At 38.0% G+C, this 21,955-nt stretch overlaps 1 protein-coding gene across 1 annotated transcript in view; it reads left to right on the top strand.

Annotated features, from left to right (window-relative positions):
• LOC139687556 (probable G-protein coupled receptor No18) overlaps positions 1–21,955 on the top strand; it is a 90,234-nt gene that overhangs the window by 21,377 nt on the left and 46,902 nt on the right. Inside the window, exon 2 of the mRNA XM_071584766.1 lies at positions 3,988–4,132. Within this exon, the coding sequence (XP_071440867.1) occupies positions 3,988–4,132 (145 nt within the window). The remainder of the gene's footprint in view (positions 1–3,987; positions 4,133–21,955) is intronic.

A 21,955-nucleotide genomic window follows, 5' to 3' on the forward strand; every position in this document is an offset into this window, starting at 1 on the left:
TAATTATACTCGTGAGCATAAATTTTCAGAGCAACGTACCGCATCATGATATCCGTCCAGATCCTCATTTCTTGATAAACACGAAAATATGTATGCCACATCAAAAACCATTGAAATGATGAAGAAATATTGCACTTGGTAGCAGCGACATATTAAAAAGCTCCAATATATACCACGCATTTTTAAAGCGTCTCGCTCAAAAATCTCCTTTGAATTCAATATTTCCCATTAAAAAATAGCTTACATGGAGGTCTCGCATTAGCTCATAAACCAATTACGCATATTTTGTGGGTCGTTAAAAAAAATAACAAGGTCAGGAATATTAACAAATGAAATTTGTTGAAAATTGTGTCCCACGCACCGCTTCTTACGTAAGTACTGTCGCGAATAACGATAAAAAAAGACATCACGCGAGAAAATTGAATTTCTCTCCCCTTCCTTTCCAGAAAATAATATTTCCTCCCTCCCCGTCGCATCTGCCGCTTAACAAAGACCGATATAGGGTCGTCGTTGGAGGGAAATCGTATCCTCCCTCGAGACACGCGACTCCTTCGGTACCCCTTCGACCATCCCCCTTCTACTCAACCCCCGAATCCCTTTCCTTCCACCCACCCCCTACTCATCTCTCTCTCCCTCTCTTTCCCCCACCCCAACCCTTTTCGAAAGTATCTCTGAAATGAAAAACGCGCCCATCCGGCCGAAGGGAAATAGGTCTAGGGAAAGGGTACAGATGGAAGACATCACCCCCCTCCACCACCTCGAAATTCTTGCGCGCCACTCTGGAAAATCGCGCGGGGCGGTCTCGGGGTTTCGAGGTAGGTTGCGTAGCATTGGAGGGTGGAGAGTTGAAGGGGGATGGGAGTTGGGCCGCGTAAAGGAGAGGAGAGAGTGGACGGGGCGGGGAAAAGAGAATAAGCTCCCTCTCTCTCCCCCCCTTTCTCCCTCTCTTCCCGTCTCCCTCTTTCAAGGTAGCAGGTGGAGCTCACGGATTTAACGCTCTCATAAAAAAAGGGCGAGCCAGTAGGGTTATGGGGATGGATGAGGTGGAGGAGGAAGAGGCAGGGTAGGTCTGTGTGTGTGAAAAAGAGTGGAGAGTAGCCAAGGCGAAATAGCCTCGGCGTGCATCGTATTAAATCCGATCTATTGACTTTCCAATGAGGTGCATAAATGCCGATCTGCCCACTGAATGAACTTAAACCTAGGATTGTGACCCGTTTGTTGTCAATATATTCCCCAAAATCTCTTGTTTTCCTGAATGTTTAGTGTCTCAGGTAGTATTTACGGTACTGATTTGCGTACATTATTTTGTGGCCTCTACTCTTCAGAAGTTGAGACACGGAATAGTTTCTACAGTTTAAAGCCGAAAGGAAACCAAATGAGGAGACTACCAGTTTATTTTTTAACCGTGATTTTTTTACTTTTAAATATTATCTATATATGTGTATATATATACATATATAACGCACTTACGGATGGACTCACCTAGGAGTCGAAACACACGCTGCACAGTATTTTGAATAAGGTGTCATTAAAAATGCATCAATAATTTTCCCAATGCTGTACCACCACAGCACAACGAACACTGGCAATTCAACTAATTGTTCATATAAATATAAATTAAAAAAATTGTTTTAAAATGTGGTGGACTTGGCAGTATAGTGGATAGAGCACTGACCGGAGGGCCCGGGTATGATTTTCGGCGACGCCTCTGGTCACGCTCAGGCTTATTCAACCTGGGAGTCATTTTTCGGAAACCAAATCTTCCTGGGAAACCACAGGTTGCACAGGGATATGAAATATCCTCCTATCCCCCCTATATGTGAATCATACACACCGTTGGGTTAAGTACTATGTGAGTTCTACCATCACCTACCGAACCAGCCTTCAGGTAGATAACTGTGATTAATTTTGCTATATGATTTATAGCTAATAATAGAATTCAATGCATGTTTTTAAATAAATTATTATACCTAAATCTTCACATACCCTTCCTATCGTTAAAATAATCCTTTTTCAATTAAATACTCAAATTTCTTTAAGAAAAAATATACTCCTCCTTTGAAAGAGGAGATGGTAATTTTTATAGATGTCCGAATCCATTGAAAATTGAAAATTAGTAACTTTACTCTCACTTCAGAGGCATATCGTTATCGTCGGAAACAGTAAAAAAGAGAGAGTCAGTTTTGTTTTAGATTGTAAAACTATCCCATTATGACAAAAAATTGCTTGCAGTTTTCCACATAACAATGCTTTAGTTGTAAATAATTTCAATTATTCCCAAAATGTATTAACAATTAGTGCTTAAAGACCTTTAAAATAATGCCATTAAGTGTAAAACATGAATCTAGTTGCAAAAAAAACATAAGTATAAAACATAAACATATAAGTAGAAAACTAATAACGTGTACTTAGTCATTAAAAATTGTGTCCTTTGCCTTGGCAGACAAAATGAAAAAAAACTATTTTCGCAAATGGGCCTTATTTATTTCTGTATTGAATTAAATACGTTTTGCTTGCAAGTATATAGTTAATGTTTTTATAAATCGATGAAGTACGCATAAAAATAGCTGTAACTTGGAGGACAAAAAATGATTGTCATATTTGAATGTACTTATTTGTTCATATGACATTGTTTTCCAGGGAATATTTGTCTCTACATCAAATCGTCCGCCAAATCAATTCTGCCTTCAGTCATTTGATATTATATAACTTCGATGGTGAATGGAACATATCCATGTCGAAATAATTTCGAGAGTATTAGTACAGTGATAAGAGTGAGGTCGATATTCCCTCAAACGTACACCTCCTCATAATCTCATAAGTCAATGTACTTCCGGTTTCTATAAAAATACTCCTCTGTAGTGCCAATAACTCAGAAAAGCGGGTTGAATGATGTGCAATTTTCATCGATTGGATTCTTTTTATTGGATTGGAACCCTGACTTATTTTCCATAGGGTTTTAAACCTTACTTGTAAATAAGATTGTAAAGCCCGAGTCTCCAAAAAAAAATAGATCTGGGTGGGCGGAATTTTTTTTTCATTTTTTTAAGCAACTTCGGCGTTTTAAACTCTTTTTACAGATACTCGGGTTCGGAAACAAAACATCTTAATGATACTAATTGCAAGTCTAAAAATGTGTGCATGATTAATATAATATATCAATTCCCCCAAAACTCTCACAGCATGAATTCTGTGGCATCTCCGAGATGTAATGTTTCGTACATTTAGAAAAAAGATCATAATAAAGACAATTTATCGCAACTTTGGTTAATTATGGCTATTTTTGCCGTCAGATAAGACATCTGTAAAACTCAGAAAAGCTCACGTCATTAAAACGGAGGTATAGGTTCAAAGACGCCTTCAGGACATCAGTCAAAGGCTTAAAACTGAGAACAAAGATCCTTTGTTGATTCTTACATGAATTCCTCATCCGGGGATTTAGTGTTTTGTCATTGGTCCCGTATGTTTGGCGTATTTTGTGGCCCGAAGTGTAGCGTTCAGCATCTTCTTGCTTAGACTTTCCTCATTTTATTGTTCTCTATCTTCACTGTCATTTAATTTGAGTATGGGAAGGTGTATTCTTAATTTATATAAGTATATGTATGTATGTAAGGGTGTATATGTGCGTAATTATGTATGTATTTATGTATGTGTATGCATGCATGTATGTATGTTTATGTGTGTATGTGTGTATGTATAAAACACCAGTAGATTGAATTCCATTAAGAAAGTCCCGAAATATTATGACAACCAACTTTAAGGGTTTAAAAAACAGAGTAAATGCTCTGAACCCGTTTTTTAAGAAAACTGTTTTGTCATAAACACCTTCTGATCTCGTTGCAATAATAAATAGGATAGAAATGAGGATATTTATAGATGTATGTCAAAAAAAGCGAACGTAACTCCTCTTGTTTTGCAAGATCCAGTGCTTTATCTATGACCTACTCCAGGTAACCATGTAATACAATCTTCTTTCTTCTTTTAAAGGTCGGTAACACCTTGATCATTTTGGCCGTCCTCACTACAAGACGCCTCCGAACGGTGACCAACTGCTTTGTGACCTCATTGGCTGTCGCCGACCTCCTCGTGGGGATCTTCGTGATGCCACCCGCAGTGGCTTACCATCTGATCAGTGAGTAACGCAGAGCGCATGTTTATCGGTGCACTGCTTTGAAATGATTCAGAACAAAATTTTCCTACTTAGACGCGCGTCTATTTGTCAAACGGCTAAGGAATTCGTGAGTCTCAAAGTTGAACTCAATCGAATTTCCGACAGAAAGATCAGGGTTTAGAAATTACAGGGTTCGTCCGGAAAATAAGTGTACTGAGCTCAGGAAAAAAAATTTATTACACTTTTACATATCTTAAGCTAATATTCCTCAAAATAGGACCCTTGTGAGTCGATACACTTGTTCCAGCGGCGTTCCCATTCCTGGAACGCTCCCGCGAAGGCATCATCGGGAACCTCTCTAAGACACGTCGTCACGGCCTCTTTGACGGCGTCCAAAGTCCCGCATCGCGTCCGGGATGGGTCGTACTCAAAGATCCACGTCTCGTCACCCGAAACAACGTTCTCTAAAAAATGTGGATCATTTTTGCAGTGATCCGCAAGTTGTATCGCGATTTCCAAACGATTGAGTCTTTGATCATCACTGAGCACTTTCGGCACCAACTTTGCACAAATTTTTCGCATCTGTAATTCCTCCCTAATAATCTCGTGCACTATTGTTTTTGGCACATTACACTGCTCTGCTATCATCCGAACACTAAGACGACGATCAGAGTTCAGTACATCGCGAACTTTTCGCACATTTTCGTCGGTGAGTGTCGTTGATGGGCGTCCAGGCCGTGGTTCATCGTCGACCTCTTCTCTGCCCTCCACGAACATCTTGTGCCACCGAAAGATCATGTTTCTGGACATGGCTGACTCCCCGTAAGCCTGGTTAATCATACCGACAGTTTCGGTAGACGATTTCCCAAGCTTTACCGCAAATTTGATGGAATAACGCTGCTCCAGAAACTTCGGCATCGCGTTCCGTGACGTGGGTCGAGCGTGGAGGTTCGCGTTAACATAGCTCCTCACTACACCACAGCTCAGAGCCGACTGCCTTTTTCAGCGTCGCTTGCCAACATACCCCCTCCAATCGCAGCCCGTCAGAGCGGTGCTGGGCGCGCCTGGAGCGGCGGGAAAAAATCAGTACACTTATTTTCCGGACGAACCCTGTATGTCACCACGTTTAAATTTTAAATCATCTCATGACGCCAAAGAAGATCCTTCTGCTTTATTTCTGATTCAAGAATGCCTTATTACAATATGATGAATACACGACAGACAAAGAGGCATTTTTACAGCAAAAATGAATTAATAGAATAAATAAATGCGCAACTAATTTTAATTCATTAGCAATATATGGATTTTATACTTACTTTACGGCTCTCTTTACTTTTTTTGATAAAAAATATTTGTTTGAAAAAATTATGGTTAAAAAACATGGTGGTCAATCTCGTGTCTGATATGAACGATAGAGATTGTTAGAATAAAGGAAAGTAGAAACATGCACGCCCAAATTGAAAGGAAATCGTAATAACACCTAATATTATCCTCTGAATGAGTAAAAATCTGAAGTTTAATCGAAGGAATGCCGTTTAAAATCAATAATATAGATATTTGAATGCAAATATGTAATTTTTTAGAATTAAAGACCCGTTTGTGTCAATAAATTCTAGTATTCTGTGCATAAATGTATTAATTAAATTGATATACTACCACGAAATCACGGAAAATATTTTTTGTCTAACGTTAAAACTTACTTCAAAATATATCTCTGGTCCTCTATAATTCTTAAGTTCCCTTGAGTTCATTTCAGTACAATTTTCCACTTAAAATATCACACCAGATTGCTTTAAATTTGGTTTTGCCAAAGACCTTCGTCTTTGATTAGAATGATAAAATAGTCATTCACTTAAAGCATTAAATATCAGCGATTAACAAGGGGTCTAATTAACGTCCTAATTATATAAAACTCAAATAATTCATATTATTATAATTCCATGGATAGTCAATGTTGGAATATAGGATTGAGAATGGCAATCTGTAGAGAGCTATTTAACTCTCTACATTTCTAGTAATTTATTTCCTTTCATGAAGTATTCGTAAGCTTAAATCATGAAAATTCATTGGTTTAAAAAAACTTTATGCATAATTTTTAAAAAGAAGCGAAAGAAAAACAACTAATTTCATTTTATACGGCAGGTGTCCATTGAATTACATGGTCATTCACCTATAATCCAAATACGCAGGTTTTGTTACTCTACCCCAAAAAAAATTGCTATAGTGTTTCTTCTCTAATTACTTCTTTAATATACGACTACATTGTAACTGTTCATTTTTCATTTATTATCTCCGCATGGAATTCAATTTATTAGTTATCAAGAAGTCAGTTCTGAAAATCCAGTGAAATTAATAACTACGAATAAAATAAAAATATTTTGCATTATGCACTCCTAATGCCAGTCTACCTGTAGCGTCTACCCCTTTAATGCTTGTTTGATTTCGTTGCTCTTCTTTATAATGTCATTTGTCCTGAATGCTATCAGCGTGGCTTGCGTGAGAACAGTGTGATATCTCTTACTGAAATGGTGGAAGTTATGAACATAATGACCATATTTTTTTCCATAGCATTCTTTCAAAAGTATTTTTTTTACTAATTATGTTGCTTATACCTTTGAGTAGACTATATGATTTCTTTCTACTTTATACTGATTGTCTACTTCGTTATCGCGTATATATCAACCTCAACTCACCTCTTAAATACCAAGACCAGTGTGGTAGAAATTAAAAGATTTAAATTTGACGGCTACGTAAATTTCCAACAAATTTTTATGAGTTTCTCTAAGGAAGAGTTAACCATTTTATTCAGTGTGCAACTACGCATCTTTATAAAATTGCATGCGACGATATATTATCTTTCATCATTATCATCACCCTGCATATGCGAATATTTAATAACATTAAAATATTGCATATCATTGAACACTACAAATTGGTCTGTCAACCGCGGAGTTTAGAAGAGCCAATTTTGCTGCTTCCTTAACCATTTAATTTATTTTCTGTTCGTTCTCCAAGGGTAAATTTTGAGTAGACATTGATTATACTTACAGAAAATGAGGGGTGTTCGGGGAGTACAAATTAAATAAACACGTGCGCGGCGGCATGAGTCAGGAGTTATCCCTTCAGGATCAGTAATTTAATTTTCCTCAAGTGCCCCAACGCATAAGCGGCGCCTGAGATTTATATCGGGTCCGCCGTGGATCCTTCCGGTTGGGATACGCTGACGTCATCTATTTGCAGTTTGTCCATGAACTCTAGGCCCTCCTAAATCGCTGCAGCTGTGTCAGACCGACAAATGGCCCACTGAGACCTCCTTCCCCTTCACCGACGCCCCGGCAAGGTAATTCATTTTTAACGCCACACGCAACTTCCAGATGTAAACACCTTCTGCGGCAGTATTTCCACCTTGACATTTTCGGAATAAATTTGGATAATTAAATACGACTAAATTTAAATATATTTGTTCAACTCACTCCATTAAAATCGCCGAGTGATGTTTTAAACTGTATTGTTTATGCGATTGCCCTTGCACAATTTTTTCCCAAAATTATGGCAATTTATATCATTTCGAAGTACCCGAGTATTTTCGGCAAAAAATCTTTTCCGATTAAATTTGTTTCCCATATTGTAATTGAATTGAAAAGAACTCATTGCAAAATTGAAAATTAAAATTTGATCAGCTTTTATACCTCTTATCGCGAGGTTTTGGCAATGAATGTGCCAGTACAAAAAGACTGTCGGCAATAAACTTCTGATTAAAAGCTAATTCAGGTCTAAATATTTAATTTACACATTGCAATCTGCCATGAATGTAACGTGGTATGGGATGCTAACCCACCAGCCGTTAGTGTACTCGTAAACAGTGAGTACTGAAATTTGGCACCATTTCATTATTTGTCTTATAATTGCGGTGTCAAGACGCATACTCCCGTTTCGAAGAAATGTTTCGAATTATTACTACCATTGGTTGGAGCTATAAAAAGGGCTGTTATACTATCCCGAGGGTTCAGGTTCAATTCACAACTCTCTCTATCGGGCAGTTCTGGAGTAAAAATGTTGTCTTAAGGACAAGCAGATTTACCATTTTATATTTATATTTATTTATATGCAGATCTTTTATATACAGTCGAGATATGCTCGATATCAAATGAGCGTCTCACTCTGGTGGGTATGGCAAGCACTCTTGCTAATCACTATTCAATGCAGATAAAGTGGCCGGCTAGATGAACTTTATTCGTCACCGTGGAAAGCGTTTATGGAACCAATTAAGTAAAGATACCCACATGTACTCACAAGGGCACAAGAAACACCACATATCGGTCCTTTAAACTGTGGGATGCACATACATTCAGAATTGAACTGTAGATCAATTTTTACCTTACTTTGAGAATTTATAAATGAAGGGACTCGTTGCTCTTCCCTTTTCCTGATCCACGCCTTATTTTTGGTCTACATCAAATACTCTTTACGTTCATCATCATTAGTCTCAAGCCACTTAAAAATGGTGTCCATTTAAAATCATAATGTCCTCTATATTTTTTCATAGAATTAAGTATACACCCGTTTAAAGATAACTTGGCGATATTTTTTTCCGAGCAAGAGTGATGGATTTCGCCAAGGTAGGTAGGTTAAAGTGAGATTTTTGGGTGAAAATTTGCATACTTCTCTAATGCGAAATACAGCTTGCCTTCGCTTTCGGTGGTATCAATATCCTCCGAATTCCTTACCTTTCCTCGCATCCCGACACCCACCAATGCAATAGGGGTGTTCGACCGGAAAGACAGCAGTAGTAGAGGAGGGTGTTGGCATGAGGATTGAGTAGTAGGTGGAGCGGAATCCGATACGAATGAAAGAGAAAATAAAATTATATTCCTAATGTAGCTCCACTTTCTCCTGCCTTTCTTCCCTCTCGCCTTTCGGTTCCTCGATAAAATTCGGATATTAATCCTCGGGGGACTTAAACACCGAAATCGCGCGTGTTTAATGGAACGTAAACGGGAAAGGCCACGGCCTTCAGAGGGGTCGTTGAGCCCATAATGGGGTTTCTCGGTGACGAATGAATTCTCGAATTCCTCCTACTCCTCCCCCCCCCCCTCGTTTGCTCGAAACGAGAATAAACACGCAGTCATTTGACCCCACCCCCCTACCGGATTAATTTGCTCGCACTTCTCGATGCTGTCGCCAAGTGAAACACTCCCCCACTTCTCGCCATTTCGGTGACTCATGTGACAAGAGGAGACCTTTGAGAAATGAGCGGTGAGCCGCGGACCATTTTGCCAGAGTAAGAACGAAATGCGAGTACTACTACTCGCGCTTACTCCCAAATCGATCTCCTTTGACGTCGGAGCGTTTATTTTGATGGGATGAAATGATACACAAACGATCCCATTAACATTTAGCTCTCCTTTATTAAATCTGGACCGCTGTGATTGGGTCATTTTGATCCTTTACCCATTTAGTGGGTAATATTAATGGCCTGTGGAAATAAAAGCGGAATTTCATCGAAAGAAAACCAGTGTTGGTAAAATCTCATAGAGATATGGTAATGGGCTTTGAGAGAAATTCCCCTGGAGATGTTGAAAATTACTATGAGAAAAGAGTGAAGAGAGAAGGATATGTTACAGGTATTAGAATGGAGGAGCCCTTTGAGTTTCGAATAAAGTAAGAGAGACTTAGAGAACCTACATGACACCATGCACAAGCTACGACACGGTGTGACAGGAAATGCTTCAGAAATGCACAGGTACGCGCAGAGTTGCGATCACGTACCTCACAATCTCAGATATCCAGTAACTTTAAGAAAGATACATAACCATTGATAAATTTAGGTAATCTTTTTTCTACGCAAGACACTGCATCATAATCAAATCAAACATAGCCACTCTTACAATTTTAATACTAAAATCTACATACAAGTATGATTGTATAAGTTTAAATAATAATCTAGGCGTATAAATGTAGGAATCTTTACGCAACTAGGCGTGGTAGGGGAGTAAGGACGCTTGGAAGAAATCCAAAGTAGGCAGGGAAGGTGACTTAAGAGCATTTTGATTGGAAATGGGATGTGGAAGAATTAGATAGATCGGAGAAAGTTAGTAGGAGAAAAAGGATAGGCATTTTGAGGGGAAAAAGGAAGATGCGGAAATGAAGAATATTTTTTTAGTTTGGGGTGTCAGAAAATGTCTTGTTACATAGCATATATATACATAACATATATATATATATATATATATATGACATATATAGATGACATCATATATATATGTCATATATATATATATATATATATATATATATATATATATATATATATATATATATATATATATATATATATATATACACACACACATGAAAATATAATTGTACATTCATTTAGTTATTTAATTTTTTTATATTGGCTGGGTGTTTATGTCAAAGCATTCCAATATGCAGTCATGTATTAATTTTTATGTTAAAGTCTGCATTTGTATTGATAATGCAGCTACTTTAACTTCATCCCACCCTCAAAACGCCCTTACGTTTGCAGGGTATTGTGTAGATGCAGTTGAGCTCAAGGTTACGACCTTCGATTCGACGGACGGTTTCCTTTTGGTTGGAATACCATTCGAGGTAGGCGAAAATCTTTTAAGAGGTCGGATTGTCCGACTCCATTATCAACAGCAATCGCATCTGACCCGAGTGTGGACACAAACTTCGTTTACTCACCCTATTTTGAGATGGACGTCTCACTGTGTGTTTCTCACGTGATGTTTAACTTCCTTTACACCTACCTCCCTTTATTCACACTCGGCTTTCGAAATCGAGGGAACGTTAGACATGGGAGTTCCTATTGAGCTCTCCCTGGAGGGAATTCATTTCGCTCCCATAAATATCCTTGACGTAATTCTCATTTTCATTTTTGCACACTTCAATGTGATGAATTTACGCAAACGGCCATAAAATGTTCCTGTTCAACTTTATAATGATGATATGTGGGCATAGCGTGATTGATAATCAACAGTTGAGAAAGGGCAGCCATTATTTTTTTAATGTAAATAATGGTTTAAAAGTGCAATGACATCCACACAAATCGATGCTTGAGCATAAATCTGTAGGAGGCAAATACTTGTGAGGGGACTGAGAAACATGCAAACCGACGCTAATTCTACCTGTCATATATCCAAAAAAAATGAAAGAACTTTTATCATAATCAAACAAATCTGCCTCCTTCACTTTCAAACCTCCCTCTATTTCCTAAATGTATTCTGCCACTGAGCATCTAGCTTTTAATAACTTATGGTAATTTCTCCGGCAGGTGGCATTTGTATCAACAATTGCCTAATAGCAATGCCTTGTAAAGCTGTTTTTCGTCGGCAGGGATGGATAGGAGATCATAGCTTCAATGATGGGATTTCTCAAGCCTTAATATCCGCGATATTTATGAAAAGTTTCAATCTTACGGATGTTTCTTAGCGTTTCGAGTGGAAAGGCGGTTTTTTTTTACCAAATCCCCTCGTGACCTTTGACACGAGGATTATATATGTGTATTGGTATGGTAGACATGCGAAAAAACGGATGCCATTCCACTTGATCGAAAATTTCCGTTAAAGCAATGACGCGACTCACTTTCATTCCTTATACCCATCATTTTTTCTCGCCTGAAAAAATAAACTTCTAACTTGAATTGTATGGGATTTTCCTTTGGCACCATTTTACGAGATACGCCTCCAGAGAAATCAAGTGCGTTGACTGGAAAGGGCTTATTGTAGTTAATCTTAATCTTCCTTTTTTTTAGATTCAAGCTCTAAGTTGGGAATTCAAACGCTATGGTGACATTAGTTCCTGTTCCTATTCATATATATTCGTCATCCCGTTGCTTATTATTACCGTCTTGCAAGTTAACACTTAACGTTCTTCTTATTAGCCATAATCCTTTTAAGTCCTGGTCATTTCTGTTTCTTTGGTTGTACAAGCATAAAACTTGAAGGGGAAAGTGTGTTTTTGGCTACTACTCGTCTCTCTCTTACTTAATGTCCATATTTCTCATAGATTTCGTTGTGCTTCCGCGTGAAAACCTTTGATTCAAGTCATTTACGTTCTAACATATTGCCTTAAGCTGTAGTGGTTTGAAAAGCTTTCGACGACGATGATGATATTGGCGTTTCAAATTATGTTCCAATAACCAATATGGATGAGACCGACGAAGCATTGTCAGAACGCCAATACACATAATCATAAAAATTATTAATGGCAACTACCAAGGAAGACGATGATAAGTATCTCGCATCCTTAATTTCTCCACATTTTTAGGTCCTTTTCGGTAATGAGCTAACGCCTAACGCACTGAAATTTCTGCAAAACCAAGAGATTTCCCAATGCTCTTGTTATAACAACCATCTGGCTGCCACCCTCACTTTGATCTGAACAAATCTCTGAGGTCACAGAAGGGAATCTGAGAAATCGAAAATCCTTCAACCTTGTGGTCTCACGCATAACGACCGCAGGGTAAAAAAAATCAAAGAGCTAAGCTTTTGTCCGCAGAAACCTCTCGTGCGGTACCCTTAGAAAACAAGGGTGGGCCTTTTTACCCTGAATACTTAATGTGGAAACAAAAAAAAGCAACATTGGCGTTAGATAGCAAATGTGACTCAGTAGGGGACTCAAATTGTCGTGTTTCTCCTCTGGCCCGGGCAAAAAAATAAGTCGCTCCTCTGCGGCATCATTAAAGCACTCCGCCAACCGAGTGTGTCTTTTTTTTGCGAGGACATGGGATGTGATGTCGCCGCAGCAGTTTTGGCATCCTTTCCAGGCATTGCAATGCGCTTGGTGGCATTGTTAATTTTCCGACTCGAATACAAGTCTCCTCCGTCAGTTTGCGAAATGATATTTTTTTGGCCCAGGCATTCATCGCGTTTCCTGTTCTTGCTATTAATACGTATACTCTTAAGTGAGCAAGACCAAGACCACAAGTAATGGCAGAAGCAAGGGGGTTAAAAGTAAGCAGAATAGTAATGACGAAAAGAGCTTCTCATCAGAAGAAACTGCTAGAAACGGAATATAATTCTAGTAAAGATATTACGAAGCGATTCATTAAGCTCAAACGTTATATGAAGTCTACAATTCTATGGATGTGGAATTCTCGCTATGGGTGAAACAGGCAAATAAAGATTAAAGAACATAGCAATGTTGTACGACTAAATAATGATAAAAATAAAATACATAAACAGAGTGACATTTTCCTAACCTGTAATTAATTCTGCAGGAATATTGCCCACCTCCACGGCGTTAAATAATTTCATCTCCCTTAAAGCCCTTTCTAACTCATCGTCGAGTATGCCTGGACCTGAGGTATCTTCCTTTAAGTCACGTTCCTTTTTTATGTCTAACCTTGTTGGCCTAAAATAAAGAACATATTAAGAAAAAACATATTAAAACTTTGATATGGATCGCATTTATGCACGGCGTGGAGCCGTGATCACTGAAGGAGGATGATAGAAGTAGATTGGAGGCTTTTGAAATGTGGGTGTGGAGCAGGATGGAGAAGGTGAAATGGACCGAAAGCAAAACAAATGAGGAAGTACTAGGTATGATGGGCGAAGAGAGGGGTTTTTTGGGAGAAATCCTAAGGTGGCATCAAAAATAGATGAAGGGCGTATTGTTCGGTAGTGGGATGTTGAAGACTAATAGAGGGGAGAATGTTAGGCAAAAGAGGAAAGGGCAGGAACAGGATAGGGATGTTGGACGGGATGAAGGGGGGAAGGAAGTACTCAGAGATGAAGAGGGACTTGATGTAGAGTAGGTTGCTTGATTGTGTTTAGTTGGGAGTCACAAAATACTTATTTGGTAGTTGTATCCATGCAAAACCTACCTTAACCAGTAGATTACTTTAAAAAAAAAGGGAAAGCATATTAGTAGTTCGGAGTGTGGGTGAAGAGAAATACTTATAGAGGACACGTGCAAGAAGAAGAGAGAAATTAATTGGTCCAACTAATCCAAGATAGCTAATCCAACACCTTAATTGAAGGAACCTCGGATGGAAAGAATTATAGAGGAAGATTATGGATGAACAACGTAATGATATTGGCTGAAATATGATCTATGACTATGCATAGGGCAAAAAGTTGTTACAAACACATCCTCGGATTGATAACCCACGATGATGAGGACGAAATATGCGTTTGCTAATCACTACTAATTGTTAATTTTTAAAAATTAAATATAATTCAATGACAAAAGAGTACTTAATTTGTGGGACCATTTCAAATCTCTGTGTAAATGTTTTTCGAAATGTTTTCACATCACCAGGAGTACCATTGCATTAACAAAAAATGAATCTTGGTTTCTGCAAGGAACTATAAACGAAGGAAAAAGATAGTTTACAGAGATGCTAGGAACCAATACTCACATTGATCACCGCATTGATAGCTCTTAAGTTTCAGATTGTAATCGAAGAGGAACTGTAGATATCGACCGTAAACTTCACTATAAATATTGCACTGATATAATCCCATACACTCCATTTTAAGTGCATTAGTCATCGTCAGCGTTAGATATTTTAATGCAATTCAAATCAGCGAAGTTTGTGGAACGTGTTTGCCTGGTTTCTATTGCACTCGCTCGTGCAAGGGAAGTGGAATATCTATAGATTATTACAGTCACGTGAACTAAGAACTAATGGAGGGAATGGTACGAAATTATTCTGAAAAATAAAATAATTCGACTAAAACAATATTAGTGAATATATTCCAAGGTAGGATACCACGGCAGGGTTCGATACTAGAATGGATTAGCCGCCGTCTTATTCGCTGCCTGAATTCACAAATCTCCATCATCTTTTTCTAAACAATATTAGCGGCGCTCATTTTATATATTTTGGTTTGGGTCATCAATTAACTCATTAATGGAATAATTATTAATATTTTATTTCACTATTGATTGATTAGATTTGGAATATAGTTTGATTTTACATTGTTACAAATCAGTAAAGTTGATGACAAATTCGAAGGCCCGGAAAGACCCGCTCCGCACGTTCGATCTGATATTTAATTCGATAAAATAGCGCTCAGTTGAAATCCAACTTGTCTTGTGTGGAGCTTAAAGAATAATTTCCTGAAGATACCTGACATTTCAATACTATGAAATCTATATCGGAGTTCGACATTTTCATTGTTCGATCGTCCGAATTGTCAATGTTTCAAAGGGTGTATACATAATACAAAGCCATGACCTACAATTCGTCTTGCTTTGACCTTCCAAGAGAATTACGTGTGACTAAGATTACAGCAATTCCAGTGGAACTCCAGTCTTTGTACATTGTATACCGTGGTGTTAAAAAATGGGACTTTAATTATTACTAATCGAAATAATTTTACATTTGCTTGTCGTTCGTCACATTTAGGATGGATTACCACACGAGAAGTATATATCACTGGACGATTAAAAGTCCTATACGCTCTTTATTCAGTCTATCATTTATTTATCGATTATTTGCTTCCTTCCCCCGTTCAAACTGCTTCCAGCTCATCTTTAGTCTCTCCATTTCGTTGTACACCCCTGCATTAACTTCTCTCAACAATTGCTTAACTTAATTATTTCTTGCTTCCTCTTTAGATCTTCCCAGTCAATTATTCCATCCATTCTCATGTTCCCTTCCACTTAAGTCCTCGATCTTATCGAGATTTATCTGTTTAGGATCATCAGGGTTAAGTTAAACTTTATAATTAACAAGTTTTTATCGTATCCAATGACAAAATTGGGGTTGGAATTGGTATTTAATTGCCGACCTTTGTAAATAAGAGGCCAGGAACATTATCAGGGATCAAATTTCTGCGTATCATCGTCATTGATGATGGTTACGCGATTTTTCTGAGTGTGACTGGACATCTTGCCTTAATCGTTTATGATGATAACATGGAACAAACTTTTCCAGGTTCCTTACACGCAATTTGAATTAAAGTAATATTACTCATTCGTGATGACTCGATAATCACATGATAAGAGTTAACGATATCACGAGCGCGTTTCCGATGCGCGCGAACGAGCCCAGTTACACCTACTATTTTTGTCTAATTTGGGCCCATTACTCAAAGCTAAAAGTCAAAATATAAAAGTCCAATGAAAATATTCTTAAATGTGATATGAAAACTTACTAATCCGCATGCTGTGTAATGCAGATAAGCAGCAAAAGCTGCAGCGTCTTCCGCCATCAGATAACTCATGCGAACATCGGAAGACACGTATCCCTCTCGCATTGTTATTGTTAGTTCGTTCCCAAGGTTAAATCGCAATATTATGCAATAATTCACCCACATCTACACAGTGCATATTGCGCTCGGCCCAGTTGCCAATAATACCTTATTCTCACTCCCTCGTCTCCGTAATCACTCCCCAAAATAATATTCCCTACCCCCCGACGACTTGTTTGACGATGTTTCATTCATGGGCGTTTCAATTGGAAGTAACCTGGAAATGCCTCGCAAAGGTGACTTAAAAGAAACCTCTCGCAGACGTATTCATAAATGCAAGTATTCACAGCGAAGGAACAACTTTCCCTTAGTGAAATGAAATATCCCGGTCGAAGCGAGTAATTTTTAATTACTGATATCTCTCACGATTGAAAATACTGAAAAGGAAAGCATTCCCACAATTCAATCTCTAGTCTACGAAAGGAACGAAACTTGAAATTCGTTTTCTTACTAATGCCTCACAGTTCCTTTAATGCCCTAATATCTTCAATCTGTTTGTGGGATCTTCTGAGATTCTAGAGCATTTTCGTTCAATTACGGCTACGTACAAGTTTGAGAGACATTAATTTTACATGTACACAATACCCCGTAATAACTTAAGCAAGAGCGTGTGGCGAGAGGTTTTAGAGCGCCATAGTTTATTTTTAAATGTTCACTTATTCATGTCTATAAATACGCATTTCCATATGTATACGTGTGTGTGCGTATATATATATATATATATATATATATATATATATATATATATATATATATATATATATATATATATATATATATATATATATATATATATATACTACCTTGATCAAAAAGTTCCCGGAATAACCACCGTGTGGCGCTCCCATCGTTCCGATTTGAGTTCTGTTTTTTTTTGTTAAATTGGTACATCTGTTGTTGATATTCCCTTTAAATCTTAGTGTCATAACTTGACATTTGCAAAAGTTACGTAGCCAAGAGTACATCTATCTCTGTGTGTGTTGGCGATTTTTTACAATTTCAGAAATGGATTTAAATTTGCAACAACGAACTTGTATTAAATTTTGCGTAAAAAACGGATTTAGTGGCGCACGGACGTTGGAAATGTTGGAAAAGTGTTTCGGCAACGATTCTCTAAAAAAAACGGTCGTTTACCAGTGGCACGAGCGGTTCAGAAGTGGTCGTGAGTCAATCGAAGATGATGAACGCAGTGGCAGACCATCGACATCGAAAGTCGGTGAAAAAATTGATAAAGTAAAAGAAATATTGGTCAATAACCGCAAATTAACCATCAGAGAAATAGCGGAGGACTTGAACATTGCCTATGGATCCGCCCAAGACATTGTGGTTAATGATTTGGGTTTCCGTCGTGTAGCAGCAAAGTTGGTGCCAAAAGACCTCAATTTCATGCAAAAAAGAGACCGTGTTGACGTCGCAAAAGACATGATTTGCGAGGCTGAATCCGATCCCACATTCATCAAAAGGATCATTACTGGAGACGAGACGTGGGTTTATGAGTACGACACGCAATCCAGACATCAGGCAAGTGAATGGCGTTCACCAAATGAGCCGAGACCAAAAAAACCTCGTCGTTTTCAGTCAAAAAAGAAGGCAATGCTGACGGTTTTCATGGATTACAACGGTGTAGTGCATCATGAATTTTTGCCAGAAGGCCAGACAGTAAACAAAGAGTATTATTTGGGCGTTATGAGACGTTTGCGTGAAGCAATTCGCCGAAAGAGACCAGAAATGTGGGCAGAAAACTCGTGGATTTTGCACCATGATAACGCACCGTCGCACAGTGCTATCATTATTCGTAATTTTTTGACGTAAAATGCAACAAATACCATCCAACAGCCACCGAATTCACCTGATTTGGCTCCCTGTGACTTCTTTCTGTTCAATCGAGTTAAAAAACCATTACGGGGAACGCGTTTTAGCAGCCGAGAGGAAGTAATGGAAAAATCGCAGGAAGCACTGATGGACATACCGAAAACCGAATATAAAAAATGTTTCGAGGATTGGATCAAGCGCTGGCATAAGTGTGTTGCAGTCGATGGGGATTACTTTGAAGGGGACAATATAGATTTAGATGAATAAACTTGTATTTTTAATTTTCTGAATAAATTCCGGGAAATTTTTGATCAAGGTAGTATATATATATATATATATATATATATATATATATATATATATATATATATATATATATATAATATATAGCCGTAAGAGCCGTAACAAACCAATTCTCGGGTTGACATTTTGTAATGATGACTGCTGTTATTTGCTGAGTTCATTAACTCCATCGGATAAGAAACTTAAACTGTTTGCCATCTATTGTACAGTCTAAGGAGAGAAACGTTGATCTTTCTCCCAAAATGCGTTCCGAAATCGTATTGTTCATGAGGCTCGCTAAATCCGTCTGATTGACTAGCCAGACCCTTTTACAGAGTTGGTTTTCATTACCAAAACTGCTATCCACTTCCGGGTAAACTTTATCAATTAATTCTTATCAAGAAGGCATTGTATTGCAAAACTCGCATCATATTATAATTTTCCCTTATACGTCTGCGACAAGTAGAAACTCACAATTTTTTAACAGTTCTAGCTCCAGACGCAGAGTCATCAAACAAATTCACACTCATGTTACTTTGTCGGGTTGATTTTTATTCTTATATCCTACTGTGGAGATTCCGTAAGGCATACTTCGTATACAGGTAAGCCTCTTTGAATTCCAGGTAAAATTTAAATGTTTTAACTTTGCACCTCGGTAAGTTTCATCGATAAAATCCATTTTATATCTGAGGAAGTTAAGTTATAAGGAAGTTATTCCTATCAGTTTTTGCCAACAAACACTGACATTACGTTTATCTAATTTCCATAGCCTATTATGAAGCGTATTTCTATTTGGAAGAATGGGGAGAGTGAGATAATAACGTCCTAATGAACCCCTAAAATATTCCTACCCATTTTGCATATCGGTAAACAAGTTAATTATAACCCGGATTGTATATGATAATATTATTTAATTAAGATACAAATATCGTTCATAAGAGCCGTCATTAATCGCACATTTCAAAGGAACAGTACAGTTTCAAAGGTAAACGAGCGCTAAAATCGCAGTTTTCAAAACTCCCAATGGGCAAAGCTATATTCTATATGCTGGTGATATTTTCAGAACGCCTGACGTAATTCTACCTATGAGTATTTTCATTATGATCGTGAATCTCTTGAGGGAAAGAAGTGTATTCAAATGAAACCTTAGCGGAGTCAATTAGTCATCATTTACTCGCTTGGTCTAACCTGTCGACGTGATGTGGAACCCTAATAACTCTCTCAGTATCATTAGGTAAGTCCCCATGGGACTCTCACAGGGACCATTCTATAAGTCTTCGACTCTAGTTCCCTCTCCACATTCGGAGGGGCTATTGCTAATTCATCAAGCATTCCCGTCGCATTTTCTCTAACATGATAATTCAATAAAATATTCAGTAGAAATTCCGTAGCAATTTTCCAGGTTTCAGACTAATCTCTTTGGAGATCCTGAGGAAAGTTTCACAAACATTTCTCAATTGGGTCGTTAATACTTTCCCGTATATTCCAAATGCGCCGTAGGAAAGACGAAATGACACTTCTTTACTTTTTTCATAGTATTCGTCTTCTGATCGTTTGTTTTACTCACTCTTTTCACCTTTCATATACATGAAAATTCCAAGAAATTTTCCTAAAAGTATCATCAAAATCAAGTATTTTTTTTCAAATTAATTTAAGTATACTAAATGTTTTAAAAATTTTGAGCGGTTCCAGCTTCTACAATTTCTATCCCCGAGACGCGGTTTTCAAGTGATATATATTATCCAGACATGTACGCAGTACGTTGTGTAGCCACAGAGTTTAATTCCCAGCCAGTATTTACAGAAGTTGGTTCAATTCACATTTTATCAATGCTCAATGATTGATCGATCGTTTAATTTTGGAGAGAGAGCAAGCTAAAAATTTTTTTATATAAGAAACAAGTAATAGAATGAGAATAAATAGTCATTGTAATGAATTTTCTAAAAGGAGAATAAGGCACATTTTATTATTTAAAAATAGCCTTTTTTGTCGTAATACGATATCTTACTAGCCATAAAATGTTCAAAAAGAATTACTCAAAAATCACCAAAATCTGAAAAGAGAATACTGAACATTAAAATTTCACAAAACTATGCATTTATATAAACAGGGTCGCACCCAAAAGTGGTAGGATTGATTTTTTTACAAGAATTTTATTGACGATGTACTTACATTGACTTAATAATCTTCAAAGTATGCTCCTTGAGCTGCTACACGCTTAGTATAACGTTGCTCCCATTCCCCGTACGCCCGCTGGAAATTTTCTTTGGGGATGCCGTTGATGACCCTCGTCGAAGCCTCTTGAACGGCCTTTATCGAGTCAAAACGTCGTCCCTTGAGCTGTCTTTTCATCAGGAGGAAGAAGAAGAAGTCCGGTGGTGCCAGATCGGGAGAATAGGGCGGGTGCGGCAACGTGGCAACGCCGTATTTGGCCAGGAGCTGTCTGACGACGTCTTGCCTGTTGGTCGGCACTCAGAATTTTCGGCACCATCTTGGCGCACACCTTGCGCATGGCCAAATCCTGTGAAATAATGCGTTGGACGTTGGATGCAGACAGACCCAACTGGTCTGCAATTTCTTCACTGGTTAAGCGTCGGTCTGTGTTCAGCAGTGTCCTCACTCTGTCCACATTCGTGTCGGTTCTTGCCGTCGACGGCCGTCCGGAGCGATGGTCGTCTTCAACGAGCTCCCTAACCTCTTTAAACAAGTTGAACCACTCAAATACTGTGGAACGGCTTGAGGCAGTGTCCCCATAAGCCTGCTTGATCATATCGAGGGTCTCAGTGGCCGTCTTCCCGAGTTTCGCACAAAACTTCACGGAATAACGTTGCTCTAAATTCAGATTCATTTTGTTTTTCGACGCGGACAAAAAACTTGCTTCACTAAAAACGGGGTGTCCTCACTCAACGACATCCCACAGGCGACTGAGGTTGGAGTCGGTCTGTTGCTAAGAGCCCACTCCACCTTACCCTGCCAGGCAGACCCCCCTCCACCGCTCCGTTCGCGCCAGAGAAAATCAGTCCTTCCAGTTTTGGGTGCGACCCTGTACATATATATCTATACACATATATATATATATATATATATATATATATATATATATATATATATAATATATATATATATATATAATATATATATGTACAGGTATATATATACTTTCGTAGACGTAACGCGGAAGTGCCGAATAGTACATTACACAGTAACACGCAATATAGAAACACAAAAAAAGGAACACACACGTTATTTCTTAATAATTTCGACGGAACTCGACTCCATTACTTCTATATCTTCCGATGAAGACGGAGTAGTATTCCGTCGAAATTATCAAGAAATCACGTGTGAGTGTTCCTTTTTTTGTGTTTCTATATTGTGTGTTACTGTGTAATATACTATATACATATATATATATGTATATATCATCACGTGATGATACAGTGTATCGAAACCATGATCGAAATAAAGTTTTAATTGTGGAAAATTGCAACGAAGTTTTTATTATGTCTCGATTCCACAACATCAC

The sequence above is a fragment of the Hetaerina americana genome, unplaced genomic scaffold (assembly GCF_022747635.1).
Source record: "Hetaerina americana unplaced genomic scaffold, ioHetAmer1.1.p SCAF_2, whole genome shotgun sequence".
NCBI lineage: Eukaryota > Metazoa > Arthropoda > Insecta > Odonata > Calopterygidae > Hetaerina > Hetaerina americana.